Source organism: Cervus canadensis, chromosome 29 (assembly GCF_019320065.1).
Source record: "Cervus canadensis isolate Bull #8, Minnesota chromosome 29, ASM1932006v1, whole genome shotgun sequence".
NCBI lineage: Eukaryota > Metazoa > Chordata > Mammalia > Artiodactyla > Cervidae > Cervus > Cervus canadensis.
In genome coordinates this window covers 42,077,343-42,093,026 of record NC_057414.1, presented here as the reverse complement: position 1 = coordinate 42,093,026, position 15,684 = coordinate 42,077,343, and the positions used below count along the sequence as shown (strand labels likewise).

Sequence of the window (15,684 nt, the reverse complement as noted above, 5' to 3'; positions counted from 1 at the left end):
CAGTAGTACGCTTCAGTGGCCGTGTTTGTGAATCATGTGTCCACGTTTGTGCCTTTCCATAGGGACACAATGAGGCATTTGCGCCAACATCCTTAAGCAGAGCAACTGGCCAACAATCTAGAGACCAGGCCACTGCTGCCATATGCGCCCCCCCCACCCCTCACCAGGAACCATACCATACTGGACAAGGTGAACCAAGTTCAGGACAGGCAGGCGCAGGGCTGGCTGGAAGAGGCTCAAAGGTCTGGAACACCCCAGGGAAGACAGAACCCTGAGTGCGCCTGAGAAAGGAGCTCACACTGCCACAGGTCTCAGGACACTCTGATGAGACTTAACGGTTGAAATTCAGGGTCCAGAGCTGGATTGCCAGAACTTAAATCCAAGCTCTTTCTATAGTCCTAGGCTTGCTACTTAACCTTCTCTGAGACTGTTGCCTTATAATAAGCTTCCTCTTAAGAGTTGTTTGGAGTAAATGCAAAGCACTCAATTGGTTATTATCACAGAGAACTGTGATGTGTGCAAGCAAAAGAGACATTCCACCCTATCCATGAAGGGAACTAGAGGGAGAGCAGTCATCACTTCCTCTTCAGTCTTTAGGGATTCCAGCTCCCCCTTTCTTGTCCAGCTGTGGGACCCAGACGTGGAACCCAGACACTAACCTGCTCAAGCTCTGCCCTGAGGGTTCATCGGCTCTCAAAGCTAAAGGGCTTTCTTAAGTTATCAGTTTCACCATTTCTGTCTTTGCTGACTTATGGGATGGGGCATACCACCAACCCTGACAGGGGCCATCCAGCAATCCTCTGGTCCTGCCCGAGTCTGGTCCGATGCTGGCACTCAGTTTCTTGAATGACTGGTGACTGCTAAGGCAATGAATGAATGGGGACAAGAGCAGAGGACAGTGTATTCCCAAGAGGACCACATCATTCAAATGCAAGCTTATACATATACAGGTCTGAGTGTGTGCTCAGTCACATCCAACTCTTTGCAACCCCATGGACTGCAGCCCACCAGACTCCTCTGTTCATAGGAATTTTCCAGGTAGAATACCGGAGTGGGTGGCCATTTCCTCCTCCAGGGATCATCTCAACCCAGGAATCAAACCTGCATCTCCTGTGTCTTCTGCATTTGCAGGCAGATTCTTTATCACTGAGCCACCTGGGAAGCCCACACATACACATTTATTATTAACTGCTTGTTTACATGTCAGGCACTGTTGCCAGGAACCAGGGCAGTTTCCTATCCCCCTAACTTACCATTCTGTGAGGCAAATATTCAATAAATGAGTAAGCAAAGAAACTGAGATAACTACTGCAAAATATACAAACTGGGCACAATGGTAGGGAAGAACAGGGTCGGGGAGGGCCCTCTAATGCTTGATCCTGAACCTAAGACCTGAAGGTAAGAAATTAGCCCTAAAGTGGTCAAGGGGAAGGTCCTTCCAGGTAGAAAGAAGGCCGAGAGGCAGGAAAGTCTTCGGTGAACAGGATCTGAAAGAAGGGCCCATGTGGGAAGCAACCTAGATGCCCATCAGCAGATGAATGGATAAGGAAGCTGTGGTACATATACACCATGGAATATTACTCAGCCGTTAAAAAGAATTCATTTGAACCAGTTCTAATGAGATGGATGAAACTGGAGCCCATTATACAGAGTGAAGTAAGCCAGAAAGATAAAGAACATTACAGCATACTAACACATATATATGGAATTTAGAAAGATGGTAACGACAACCCTTTATGCAAAACAGAAAAAGAGACACAGAAGTACAGAACAGACTTTTGAACTCTGTGGGAGAAGGTGAGGGTGGGATGTTGCCAAAGAACAGCATGTATATTATCTATGGTGAAACAGGTCACCAGCCCAGGTGGGATGCATGAGACAAGTGCTCGGGCCTGGTGCACTGGGAAGACCCAGAGGAATCGGGTGGAGAGGGAGGTGGGAGGGGGGATCGGGATGGGGAATACATGTAAATCTATTGCTGATTCATGTCAATGTATGACAAAACCCACTGAAAAAATAAATAAATTAATTAAAAAAAAAAAAAAAAGGGCCCATGTGTTTAGAAAAATGTGGATAAGGGGAAAGGGCCTGAGATGGGGAGCGCATTGAGCTGAGTTGTGATGGTGTCTGATTTCCATTTTATTTTTTATTTTTTTTTTTTTTAGTTCTACCACTTTATTGCTACCAACCCATCTCCCTCCACCCGCGTGCACACGTGCTCAGTCATGTAACCCCATGGACTGCAGCCCGCCAGGCTCCTCTGTCCATGGACTTTTCCAGGCAAGAATACTGGAGTGGGTTGCCATTTCCTTCTCCAGGGTGATTTCCATTTTAAAAGGCTCAATCTGGCTGTTTTATTAACTAGATGGTAGAAGGAGGCACATTATTTAGTAAAGAACTTAGGAAATCCAGGTGAGGGATGATGGATGCTGACTCTGACTCAAGAGTACTACTGGGGATTCTAAGAAGTAGACCCAAGACTGATAGACTGAATGCGGGTAGAACCATCATTACAACCATTTTCAGCCAGGTGCATCACATCATGATACTCCTCTGCTTAAGAACAATGCAAGACTACTTCATTTAGAGTAAAGGCCAAAAGGACCCCTCAGATGATCCTTTAACTGTCTCACCTTTTCTACCTCCCCCGCCCTCCCCCACCACTCTTGCCTCTGGCCTCCTTACTGTTACAATCTGACCTTGAGGCCCTTGCTCAAGCTGTTCTCTTTACTTGGAATACAGGAGGACGGTCTGGCCAACTTCCGCCTCATTCAAGATTTAAATCTTGCTTAAATCTTAAAAATTGCTTAAATCTCAATTTCTCAGTATTCTGCTCACATACAGGTTGCTCTAGCTCTCCCAATCCTCCTTACTCAACCCCACCCTTTTTAATACAAAGCTCTTATTTCCTAACATACTATTTGCTTATTTACTATGTTTACTCTCTCAGGCTGGAGTGGAAGTTCCAGAATGTGGAGCCTCCATTAGCTTGGGTTATGAGATGAGACTAACAAAGAGGAGAAACCAGCACACAACCATAATGGACAAGTAGCAGAGCCTTGACCTTTTAAGTTAAAAAAAATCATTTTGGAAAAAAGTAAATATTATTTCTTCAGTCAAAAAAAAAAATCCTTTCATGATTTAGCATGAAATCACTAGTAACATTCCTATGGAACAGTAGGGGTGAAAGCCTGATTAAAAGTTTAAGAGGAAATGAAAAGCAATCATTACATAGGGACAGAAACCATATAAAACATTTTTGAGTTTTGTACAAAAGGAAGTGAAGAAATAAAGTGATGATAACCAGCAGGGAAAACAAAGCTAAGATATTTTTTATTTTTTTTTTTTGTAGAGGAGATGAGGATTGAAGACATGTTAAAAATGAGAGGGATGGGATGGAGAGGGAGGTGGGAGGGGGGATCGGGATGGGAAACACATGTAAATCCATGGCTGATTCATGTCAATGTATGGCAAAACCACTACAATATTGTAAAGTAACTAGCCTCCAACTAATAAAATGAAAAAAAAAAAAGAGAATAACAGAATGTTTGTAATGCAAATAGGATTGACTTAATAAGGAAAAATGGATGACCTAAGAGGAAAAGAACTACAAGAGCAAGAGGATGGGCCCTGATGCATACATAGAGCAACCAACCTTAGATAAATGCAGTTAATTGGGATGCTGGAAGGTGGGTAGGTGTGCTAATTAATTCTCTTCGGACTGCTTCAGTTTCTTCTGCAAGGTATGAAACAGGTCATTCATCAGAATAAGCAAGGGAGGAGAGGAACTGAATGGGAAGGCAAATGGACCAAGGACCTATTTTCCAATTCTGCTTGGCAGAATTGGAATTATGGGTCTACACAAGATACAAGGTTTGTAATAATTTATTTAAAATGAGAGCAGTCACTGAGATTGTTTTTCTCCAGTAACCTTCAGCCTCATCAGTCAGACAAATGAATAGATGAACTGTATTTAACCTGGGAAGTTTAGCCAAGTATAATAAAGCCTTGGGGCTTGCAAGAAAAATGGTGCAGCAAAGAAGTGAGAGTGACTGGCACGGTTTTCAAGTTGCATAAGGAGGTGAAACAGTAGAGGGTGAAGGACACTGAAAAGTAAAATCAATAGATTGTTAAATTCCAATGAGTCAAAAGGGTTGGCATAGTAAAGAAAGAAATCTGGACAGACAGAAGATGGCTGAGTTGACGATAATAAATAAATAAATTGCAAAAGATTAAAAGGATGGCATTTTTGAAGGGCTGTCTCCAAACCAAAACAAACCCCCTCCCCACACTTCCATTTCAACTGGTGTTTTAGTACACCATGGAGGTGCTTTACCCATTCCCCCTTGGTGAAAACACTACCAGTCAGATTTCTTATCCATGTTATCTTAAGAGACATTCAACAATAAAACCTAAAGAAATTTGCTTAAATTGTTTTATGACTAATCTATGACTGGCTTTTGAGGATGCCCAGGTACTATTTATATTTCATTCTTTACTTTGGTAAAGCAAATCAGTATGGTTCTAAACAAGGCTCAAAATCCAAAGTTATAGTAACTACCTAAGAGTTAATCTCTGATGAAAAACTGGACCAAACAGTAGAAATGCCTGTCTACATATACCAAGCCAAATAGTGAAATCAGGGGTTTAAAAAAAAAAAAAAACAAACGTATAGCTTGACCTACACAACCATCATAGAAAACCAGTTGGGTTCAGGTTCAGCAAGTCTTCCATCCAGCAGGAAACGGGGACGATCTCTGCTCAGGCCAACACAGTGGCCCCATAACATGGTAAGTCTAAGGTATGTCCTGCAGCCAGAGAACTTACATATTCTTGGCCACTGGACCACCAGGGAGTCCCTCCCATAGTAAGCTTTAAACTCAGTCTGAGTCATTCCATTCTAGAACTGAACCTTCTCCTGCTTCAACCTAGAGTACTGTTCTCCAAACCCAAGTAGAAAAGCAGTGCTGGGAATTCCCATTACCATTGTTTCTGGGAATTCCATTTGTCCTAGCACAAGACCACATGGAGAATTCTAGTACTAAGTAACCTTTAGGAATTTGCACCAGAATGTAATACCACAATGCAAATGGTCAACCTCTCATGATTCCATCCCCCTAGAGTCTAACTTATTGCTGACATCACTCTGGAATAAGGAACCCGGTTTAATTAAGCATTCACCCAATTCAACCCCAATTTTGAGGGTGCCGGGAAGACTTTTAAGTCAAAGTTAAGAAGTCTGACACCAAATCAACATCCTGAAAACTGCATTCCTAAGTCCTCTGACCTCCAGAATCAGGCTGGGTCAGATGTGTGGCAACAGAAGTGTAGCCACTTCCATCTCCACCTAACTCACAATGATGTACAAGTTATTTGCACACCCAAATTGCAAAGGCAGAAAGCTGCCTGTGGAGGTGAACTTAGGACAGGCACCCATTCATCTTTGTATTCTCCACATGGTACTTACACATAGTAGGCAACCAGTGAGTACATCACGAAGTGCAAAGCAAACTCTCAGGTGAATGCTAAGCAGTTTACTGAACAGGATAAAAAGTGGAAGACTACATGGGAGCTCCCCAGCAGTCCAGTGGTTAGGACTTGGTGCTTTCACCCCTGAGGGCCCAGGTTCAATTCCTGGGCAGGAGATAAAAATCCCACAAGATACAAGGCACAGCCCCCCCCCCGCCCCCCCCCCCCCAAAAAAAGCGAAAGGCTACAGAAAGCCAGTGTAAAAAAAACTATTGTACAACTACTGAGGCTAAGTGATGACAGTGTAACTTTGTTATTTACACAGAGCAGATTATGTGGCCTCAACTCAGATACACTTGATTGAAAGTTTACACAAAAATAATTTCAAACAATGTAATGCTGAAATATCAGCAAGTTAAACTCAATCATTTCAAAAGACAAGGTTTCAGAACTTGGGTCTTTTCCCACTGTTTTTTTTCTTCCCTTTAACAGTGGTTTAAAAAAAAACAAAAACCACTGTAGGAATACAGCAGTAAACCAGCCCAGATTCAGTCATGAAAAACTACTTGTCTGTTATAGGGAGACAGTGCTCTCAAATGGAGAAAGACTCCCTTTGCAAGTTTAACCAGACAGCATGCTTTATAATGCAAAACTGTATCACCCCCTATACTCCACTGTGACTTCACCATCTTCACTAACCATTCCCACATAAATAAAATTCCCTACTTGACACTCTTAGAACACAAGCTCCAGAACTACACCTAGAACAGTACCTTTCAGAGTATCACCCAAAATGTTTTATTTGTTGAATCAACAAAGTTAGCTTCCACCTTTTGAAGTTTGCGACCCCACCCATCAGACCAAGAGGTATGTTTGAAAAAAACAGCAGACCAAAGCAGGCAAACCCTCCAAGAAGTGGCAGAAATCCAACCCAACCAGGGAAGATAAAAAGACAAATAAGGACCTAGCCTACATGCAATAATCTTCTTTGTTGGTCACTTATCTGTAGGAGCTAATAGCTTTAATCCCAACTCCATCAAGTTTTCCTGGAACTGCTGTCTTTTCTTCTCACCAGAGACAACTTCCATATTCAATAAAATGGTGGCTGGGAGACACACACAGAGAACACCTCTCACAGGGTTTCAGTGAGCAAATAACCAGTAAGTTACAAGTTGTACTTATAGCTATTCCCATCTCAGCCTCCTATGAATTAGAAACTAGTAGGAAAATCTGAGGTTATAAAAAATTAGCTCATTTTCTTACCTCCCAGTACAATTCACTTTTCCTAAAACCGTTAACGACTGGCATAGAGTGAATTATGTGTCACTTAGTCATGCCCAGCTCTGAGACCCCCATGGACTGTAGCCTGCCAGGTTTCTGTCCATGAAATGATCTGGAGAACTATACTGGAATGGGTAGCCATTCCCTTCTCCAGGGGATCTTCCCCATCTAGGGATTGAACTGGGGTCCTCAGCGTTGCAGGCTTTACCAACTAAGCCACCAGGGAAGCCAATAATGCTTGGCACGGTTAGGTGCTCATGATTCTTCAAATGATGCTAGGAAATGCCCTAACCAGACACAACCCCACTATATTTATGCTAAAACTGGAGCAAGAAGGTATAGACAAAAAATATCTTCAAGACAATTATGATAGATGCACAGAACTAAGAGGCAGTGGCTCTTCCTTGTACCCTGCCCCCTCTACCCATCCTTGTTAAATAATCTAAAGCTCACTTCTGGGTCCTTCTGTGCCTATCATTCTAAAAATAATGAGCTGGAGAAGGAAATGGCAACCCACTCCAATATTCTTGCCTGGAAAAGTCCATGGACAGAGGAGCCTGGCAGGCTGCAGTCCATGGGGTTCCATGACTGAGCACGTGTGCACGAGGGTGGAGGGAGATGGGTTGGTAGCAATAAAGTGGTAGAACTAAAAAAATAAAGACAATGAGGTACTAGTGGGACCACTGAGGTATTCTTTGGATTCCAGCAGAACTATACAAATATATTTTTGTGCTTCTCTGGCAGCTCAAATGGTAAAGAATCCGTCCACAAGGCAGGAGGATCTGGGTTCAATTACTGGATTGGGAAGATCCCCTGAAGAAGGGAATGGCTACCCACTCAGGTATTCTGGCCTGGAGAATTCCATGGACAGGGAAGTCTGGTGGGCAATAGCCCATGTGGTTACAAAAAGTCAGACACGACTGAGTGACTAAGCACACACATACAGACGGTGAAAGGCATCAAAAAGCTTTACTTGCTGACCTACAAAATAAGCAGAATGCTTTTGGAGCCACAACTTAATTTTCCACGTCATGAAGTGAAAGCTGACCTCCTGGTCCCTCAAACCCTTCCTTTTCCTAGACCTATCCCTTGGAAAATAAGTCAAGCTAGATGCAGTGACTGGGCGGGCGGTTTGAATGGTAGTACTAAGGGGTGGATGAGGATTGTTTCTCAAGTATGGAGAAGTCCCACATTTCAAAATTGCTAGTAGGTCCTTGGTTTTATAACAAAGGTGTGATCAAGTGAAGAAGTCTTTAAAGGAGTAAGGCTGCCTGCCTGGGTTCTTCTACATAACCCCTCTCTTTCCTTTGCCACCTATAAATTCTCTCTATAATAAAGAAAGTTAATGGCAGTGATGTTCACCCAAAACTGAATGTCAGACTACCCACTCCCCTTCTCTTCTAGGGACAAATAAAGAACCCAGACACAAGTCTAAGTAAGAATTCTCTCAAAGCACACATTTCCTAAGTTGAAAAACCATTTATTTCACCGGAAAGAAAAAAGTGATTCAACTCTATGTGTCTACCCGCCACAAGCCTTTGGGTCGAAAAGACTCAGGAGCGGTGACACTCTCAAAACACCCACTGGAAGCAGGAGGTGGGGTGACAGCACAACCCCCACCCGTTTCTGCACACAATGAGGCCTGCTGGGAGAAAAGAACATAATGGGAAACTATAGAAGTATTGAAGGACAGAAAGAAATGGGAAATGGGCAGGAGAGAGGAAAGGAAGAGGTGGTCTGAACTTTACAAGATAAATTTTAAGGTCCACGTTTCCTGAGGGACTGAACGCACAGAGCCGTCCCGGAGATGGGGTACCACGAAGGGTGTATTCTCATGCACAACCGCAGCTCGGAATTTCAGCCCACACACATCCCACCTGAAAGAGAGCAAAATACAGGGGCTTTACAGCAAAGCTCACAAGGGCGTTTCCACTTAACCCTTCAAAGAACATCTTGACACACTTTTTAAATTTACTTATATCCATCCACAGTATCACAGTAATCTCTTAAAGTGAAAAAGAGCCCGAAGGCCAGAGTAACTGAGAAGGTCAAGTAACCCCAGAATGGGCTCTTTTCTCTCAATTAAAAGGCAAATTTTCTTTCATGACAGTGGATAAGACACAGCATTTCTCTTGATGTTAATATATCAGCATCCCTCAAAGAAAGCAATTTCCACATTTACAAACTGTCATTGGAGGGCAGGAAAAAGGAAAAGGTTCCAATTAACTCTCTGGAAAAAAAAAAATGTTTGCATCTTGGGGCTGCAAGTTAAAAACCATTTAAAGTCTAGGAAAAAGTAACATCAATTTGAATAAGTTGTAAGACCTGAGGGCATCCAACTCTGCCTAGGGAATAAAAGAATGTACTGGAGAGCATGTGTAAGCCAAACATCAAGTCTCTCAAGTTTCTTTTCCACTAGTTATTTCCTATTCCAAAACCCTGGGCAAGTCACATACCTTCTGACCTAATGGAAAAAGGTGGCAGTACCACCCATCCTGTTACCTCAGGATCATGGATCAATGGGAATGTCTGGGCCACAATGAGAGCTACTCAAGACAAAGGGTGTTGTGAAACACCCCTAAATACAACAGCAATCTCATACACCTAGAGCCCAAAGCTGGCAAGCGTCAGAAGAGAATACAGTCAAGTAGAGCCAAATGGATCATGAGGCTCAAGCTGTATAGGAAAAAGCCAGAGGACTCATGGTACAGCTGGTAGTTCAAGAGTGGTAACTGCCCAAACCTGGTGGTTAGATGAAGGGAGTGATCTGCTTAAGGCAAAGCTCCCAACCTTGGGATTTCAACATTACTGAAGAGTAGAACTGGCAGGGGTACATACACTATTTACATTATTATGTATCTTAAAGAGATGGAGAGGATGTCAAGTCTAACACTGTGGGGACAGTGGGGGGCGGGGGGAAACACTTAAAAAACTAGAGACAAAAAAAAAAAAAAACTAGAGACAGTAAACAGGCTCTCACAGAACAGATTCAAAGATAAAGCAATGGAGTGGGCATCCTATTCAGCTCAGAGAATAAATGTGAACTGAGCAGATAAGTTGAATTTGAGTCTATGCCCCAGACTCCGTGTTGAAATTAACTCCATAAATTGAAAGATCTTTTTCTACTCCTCTCTACCCCAACTTACCATCAAGTAAGTTTTTTCTCTAAAGCTCACAGGGGATAACTTCAGAAATGTCAGAAACACACTGCTTCAAGATTAAGATGATACCATTGGGGTAGTCTTCATAGTAAGTGGAACTTGAGCAGTGATGACCAATTAACTACAATTACAGATTTTAACTGTGCAGGTCCTAGCAGACCTTTCACATAGCATGAAGCAGAAGAGGAATCCTACAAACATTAATAATGTCACACACCTAGGAATTCCAACAAAGGCTCTGAGAAACGACACACCTTGGTCTGATGTCCGGGTTCCAGGTTCAGTTCAATTACAGCACACAGGTGTGACCCGAGATTCATCACGTCACACTGTTTGCTTTTTCAGACACAAATGGAATCAGGTTGACTCCTGGGACTAGGAGTCCTGGAAAAACAGCCATGACGGCTAAAGATGTTTGTCTATTTCAGAAAAATTAAATAATTAGGACTTCTCCCTATCCCCTGAACCATTAGCAACCTTACCCTAACCCTGCAAAAGCAAGCAAGCAGGGCAGCCTAATTGGAGACTTTAGGCTGCAGGAGGGACGGCAAAACCAGAACCAGGGACACCCCACCGCTCTCACCTCAAGCTTTAAAAGGCTGAATACCGCGCCCGATCCGCATACTGCTCCCGCTCATACCGGGCCATGTCGTACAGGGAATTCCGCGCAGCCGACGAACCTTGGGACAACTCACTCTCATGCCCGTAACCGTAGCCCTCTCCAACAGTAGGGACTGGGCCTGTAGCGCGACGCAGGGGGCTCCGATCCCGCCCGTAATATGAAGAGGAAGCTGCAGTAACAGCAGCAGCAGCTGCTGCAGCAGCAGCAGCAGCAGCTCCCGAGGTCGGCAACAGGTGTCTATCGTAGGGATCGAGAGAGGTGGAGGTGAGGTGACTGGCCATGGCTGTGTTCTGGACTTGTGGCAGCTGGGACAAGGTCTGCTCTGCGTAATTATACGCAGAGGCAGCTGCAGCAGCCACCGCCTCATAGGACCGGGCAGCACGGCAGCGCTTGTAGTAGGCATCGAGCGCTCCGTACGCGTTGTTGTAATACAATGAATCCCCGTAGCCCATGGTGTAAGGTGTACGCACTGCTCCGTATTGCTCATTATATTGCTCGGTAAAGTCTGCCACGCGGCCCGAACGATCTACTGGACACTCTTTGGACCAGTGCCCCTCTTTCCCGCACCGATAGCAGCCGCTCTGGTCTCCCATCCCGGGCGCAGTCCTAAGCCGGCTGGTGGACAACTGCACGTGCATTCTTTTGCCTTGAAGAAACAGACGCAAGAAGGGTTGCTATCACTCTTAGTCATAGCCCCAGCCCCTACCCCAGACACTGGTCATAGCTGGCTTTACCTAGACAACTCAGGACTCACTGCCATTTTAAAATGTTTTTTTAAAGGTCCAGTATAAATTCAGTATGATGACCTGACTTCAGGCAAGGATAAATGAAGAAATGTTTCTGCTCAAACATCAGTCTAATGCTTAAGAAAAACTACTCTCATTCAAAAATAGGCATTTCATTCTTTGCCAAGTAACTGTGGACACAAACTGCTCTGAACAGTGGCCCAATGTCAGAAGACACCACAATTAAGAGTGCTCTACAACTTTCTGACACCGCCAATCTTCACTCTTAAGACTCCTGAATTCATTACGCAGGAAAATGCAAAGGTCAGTCCTCCACATCACCCCAAAATCAAAGAGACTAGAGCAAGACACTGAAGTTACCACTGACAGTGATCCAGACTTGATCCCTGGCTGAGTGCTGTAGGTAAGTTTCAAGATTTTTTTGGGAAAAAAAAACTCATGAATGTGTGAAGAGGGGCAAAATACAAGTTGAAGGGCTGCCTTATCCTTAACTGGGTCCTTTAAATTGCTAGTTCTGATATTATAACAAGGGTTCTTTAAAATCTTCAGTGACCTCTTAAAGTAGGGGATCAAAGAAAACAGGGTAGGCAGCTCACAAGATGGCTGAATTTTCAAAAAGGGTATTATGAAAAATGTGGAAGAAAGGGGGAAGGATGAGAAAAGTGGAGAATGACTACTTATGTTAGTGGATCAAACTGTTCATTTCAGCAAGATTAAAGTACTTTTCCTCGATAAACCCAAGATCCTAACAACATGTACTTAACACTATTTTTTTTTTTACTGAAAATTAGAACTTGTATTCTGGAAATGGAAAAATATTACTTCTGAAAACCTAACAAAAGGAACATTTCTTAAAAAGTTTAAGTTTTAAACCTTCTCACAGAAGCAGTTTCCACCTAACATGATCTACCATTTTAACAGTAAGCAAAATTCCAGCAAAACCTTTCCAATACAATTGGTTATCATGCCCCCAAGCATGCAGATGGCAAAGAACAGTGGCCCCATGCTTAAAAATGCTTAATCAGGGGGGTAAACAGAGAAGTAGGGTCATCTATGCACCTAACATTACAGAAAGTGGTACATATACAATTTCACCTACAAAATTCAAGGTAGATTCTGGAAGACGAAAAAAGGGATAGGGGATGGAAGGATCAAACTATCAAAAAAAAAAAGTCTTGGTTTAAACAAACTTTCTGGTAGGTACAAGTTGCCAGTTAAGAGAGAGGATATGCAATTAAGTACTTTCAAGTGCTAACCCACGTTCCTTGCATTTGCCCAAGTGGCCACTTTGGCACCTAACAAAACCAGAGAAAACAAGGGCAACTGAGGAACCAATCATGTACCTTCAAGGCATGAAGATCATTAATAAATGTCCTGATCTAAAGATTTGCCAGGAAAAAAAAAAAACAACTCTGCAAAAGTAACAACTATCAAAGAGCCTACAGTTCAGAAGCCAAGAGTCATGGTCCAAGGATTTGTCCTGTATTAGCTCACTGTCCTTCCCTTACATGTGGTATGAAGACACCAAGGAGACACCACCACCTCTTCTATGACTTGGTTAAAGTGTAGAAGAGTATTAAAAAATTAGATACCATAAACCCTCCACAAGAGCAGCGTTTGCGCCCAATTACACTGTTGACACAAGGTAATTCTCAACTTACCAATTAAAAAAGGAAAATGAGACCTGAGAGGCCTGTGACATTTGTCTTTAATAATGCACAGCAATACCCACGACACAAGGCACCCATTAACTTAGGGGAATGATGACCAGACTTCCGGTCTAAGAAAGTGCAATCTGTGTAAACATCAAAGACAGCCAAAATGATTCTTAAGGGGAGTGCTCAGGAGAAGCAGCAGCCACTACACTGTTTGGCTGAAAAAGTTGGAATATAGGTTAAAAATGTAGCAAGGAGTTATGGGAATAACCTATAATTTAGAAGTAGCTACACCAAAGGGGAAAGGCTCATTACTGACTTCCATACTGGGAACCCAAAGCAGATGGGAGAAGACTAAGGTTAGTAACTCACCATGGTTACCATCCCCTTCATGACTGCTACTCTTGCCACAGGAGCTCAGATCATAAACCAACAAAAATATATTCCAAATAAACTGTTATCCATAGCATGCTGCCTTCCAGGCACACTATTACTCTAATCAAGGTTCCAAGATAACACCCATCTAAGTGGTCTTTTCAACAAAGATGTTAGAGCCCATTCCTCAAACCAGCAAAATTCATCAACTTTATCGCCCCCTCCCTGACGAAACCCCCTCCCCCGCAAATCCCCATAGCTTCTCCTCAGACACTCCTGAAACTATCCTTTAATCCTACAGTGCCCTCATCCTCCAAACAGAACCTCTGGTGCATGCACAATAAAAAAGCAGTAAGAGCTAAAGCCCTTTAAACACACTAGCTCTCTAAAGGCTTGTTTAACAATATTTACTAAGAAGCTACGAGTTGGGATGAGGTTGGGAAGCTTAACTGGTATTTTGCTCCTGAACGGGTGCCTTAAGCCAGCTTTTGCCAGGTCCTTCGTATGCAAAATAGTGTGCAACATGGTGTGCTGAGGCAATAAATTTCAGAGTGAAATACCGTTCTGTGCTTTACTACTACTGCAAAAAAAAAAAAAGACGAAATAAACAAAGAAATCTTCAGTGGAAAGATTTCTGCACTAATAGATAAAAATGCCTAGGGGTTCCAAACTAAAGCCAAGTGATTTTTCTCCCACCCTTGATTTGCCTGAGGTAAAGCCTCTAAATCCCATGCAGTCTCCATTTAAGTTCATCATCCACTCTTAATCCTCACCATCCATCAGCCAACCAACAGCTGTCTCTACCCATGACCCCTCCCTTCTACTTATCCAATCTATTCTCTACACAAAGCCTTGTGTTCAGCCCTCTTTCCCAAAAAGGATGGTTCACCTTGAAACTCTGTGTTGTCAAGGCCCCTGATGGCCTCCACTGCATCCTCAGCCCGCTCCATGTGTACAAAGGCATAATCTTTCACGATGTCACATTCGATGACAGGACCGTACTCCTCAAACTTGGCTCGGAGCTCTTTGTTGGTACAAGTAGGGCTGATGTTGCCTACATGCAACTTTGTAGAGGTTTTGCTCTTATTCTTGCTGGCTTCCACGTTGATGTTCACCCCGTGCAGCTTGTAGTGGTGCAGGTTGCGGATGGCATCCTCGGCCGCAGTCTTGTCCTCTATGTGCACAAAGCCGTAGTTCTTAATGATGTCACATTCCAGCACCTTCCCATACTGCTCGAAGAGTGAGCGGATCTCCTGCTCTGTGGCCTCCCGGGGCAGATTTCCGATGAACAGCTTCACCATCTCGGACACAGCCTGGGCGAAAAGAAAACAAAATTTCTAACAAAAGATCTCAAGCCCACATCAGCTTAAAAAAAAAAATCAACACCGCCACCTCTTTTCTGTCTGGCAAATATTTCCAGTTTTCTCTCACGTCCCACACTCACACTTCCACACAATAATCGAAGGGAATCGGGAATAAGGCGGCCCGCTACAGAACCAACAGATACAAGAAACCATCTGTAATAAAAATCCTTGGTAGACACAAATGGTTTGGTAAGACTTGAATAGTTTTAATCGGTAATGGAAATGAAACCGAGGGCATAAATGTAGCCCTGAGGATAGCGGACTTTTTAACTACTATAAAGACAGTCAGGGGGACTTCCTTGGCTTTCCAGTGGTTAAGACTCCACGCTTGAACTGCAGAGAGCTCAGATTCAATCCCTGGTCGGGAACCAAGACCCGCAAGACGTGCGGCAAAGCCGCAAAAAATTTTTTTATAAAGAAAATAAAAGTCTAACTGGATTGACCGTCTGAAACTATGCACTGTCTCTTTCTCTCGTAACCGAAGAATGAGCCACCATTTCCGGAAAGGTGGACCTTATAACTACGTTTTAGGGTTTCCTTTAGAAGCAATGAACCGGAGACTTAGGCCGGAGAGCCAGGCGTTCCAAGAGTACATAAGTGTTAGAGCTGGGAACGCCTCTTTCGGGGTACCGTCCTACGAATTCCTGGAGAATTGAAGAAATGCATGGTTGGAAAAGGGGGCTTGAACCTCATCGGCCTGACAACCAAGTCTCGGGGCCTGAGAAATCCTTAAAAAGCGGCTAATGCCTAAATCTAACGGAAGCGCGGTTACTCGATGGAAACCTCGAGGCAGTAGGCCGAGCCTAGTCGGGCAGAGGGCAGAGTAGGGAGAAAGTATGATATTCTCAGGGAAGATTGTGGGGGAAGGGCTGCTTCAGGATTACCGCGCAACGCCGAGCACAGAGGTCGGCTCTTAGTGACGGGTGTGGAGGCCACTACCCCACAAGGATACTCTTGAAGCCCAAGGAATGAGATTTAACAGGACAAAAGAAACAGTGAAAAAGCTCGGAG

At 43.6% G+C, this 15,684-nt stretch overlaps 1 protein-coding gene across 4 annotated transcripts; it reads right to left on the bottom strand.

Moving 5' to 3' along the window:
• Positions 1–8,214: 8,214 nt before the first annotated feature.
• LOC122430499 (RNA-binding protein 4) lies at positions 8,215–14,610 on the bottom strand. 4 transcript variants are annotated; one of them, XM_043451059.1, is made up of 3 exons: positions 14,199–14,610; positions 11,101–11,179; positions 8,215–8,627 (listed from the first exon to the last, which is right to left on the bottom strand). In XM_043451059.1, exons 1-3 carry the CDS (start codon positions 14,608–14,610, stop codon positions 8,495–8,497), a joined length of 624 nt encoding a protein of 207 aa, XP_043306994.1. In that variant the 3' UTR covers positions 8,215–8,494. The 4 variants fall into 4 exon arrangements, with proteins under 4 accessions (XP_043306994.1, XP_043306996.1, XP_043306995.1 ...); XM_043451060.1 differs by lacking the exon at positions 8,215–8,627 and adding an exon at positions 10,166–10,330; XM_043451061.1 differs by lacking the exon at positions 11,101–11,179.
• Between the last annotated feature and the right edge of the window lie 1,074 nt (positions 14,611–15,684).

What these genes read in the sequence shown, in the direction of transcription:
- LOC122430499 (XM_043451058.1), bottom strand. Translation starts at nt 14,610, where the DNA reads ATGGTGAAGCTGTTCATCGGAAATCTGCCCCGGGAGGCCACAGAGCAG. An exon ending in TGACAACACAGAGTTTCAAG is followed by an intron (nt 11,180 to 14,198) that starts GTGAACCATCCT and finishes TGTTTCTTCAAG; the next exon opens with GCAAAAGAATGCACGTGCAG.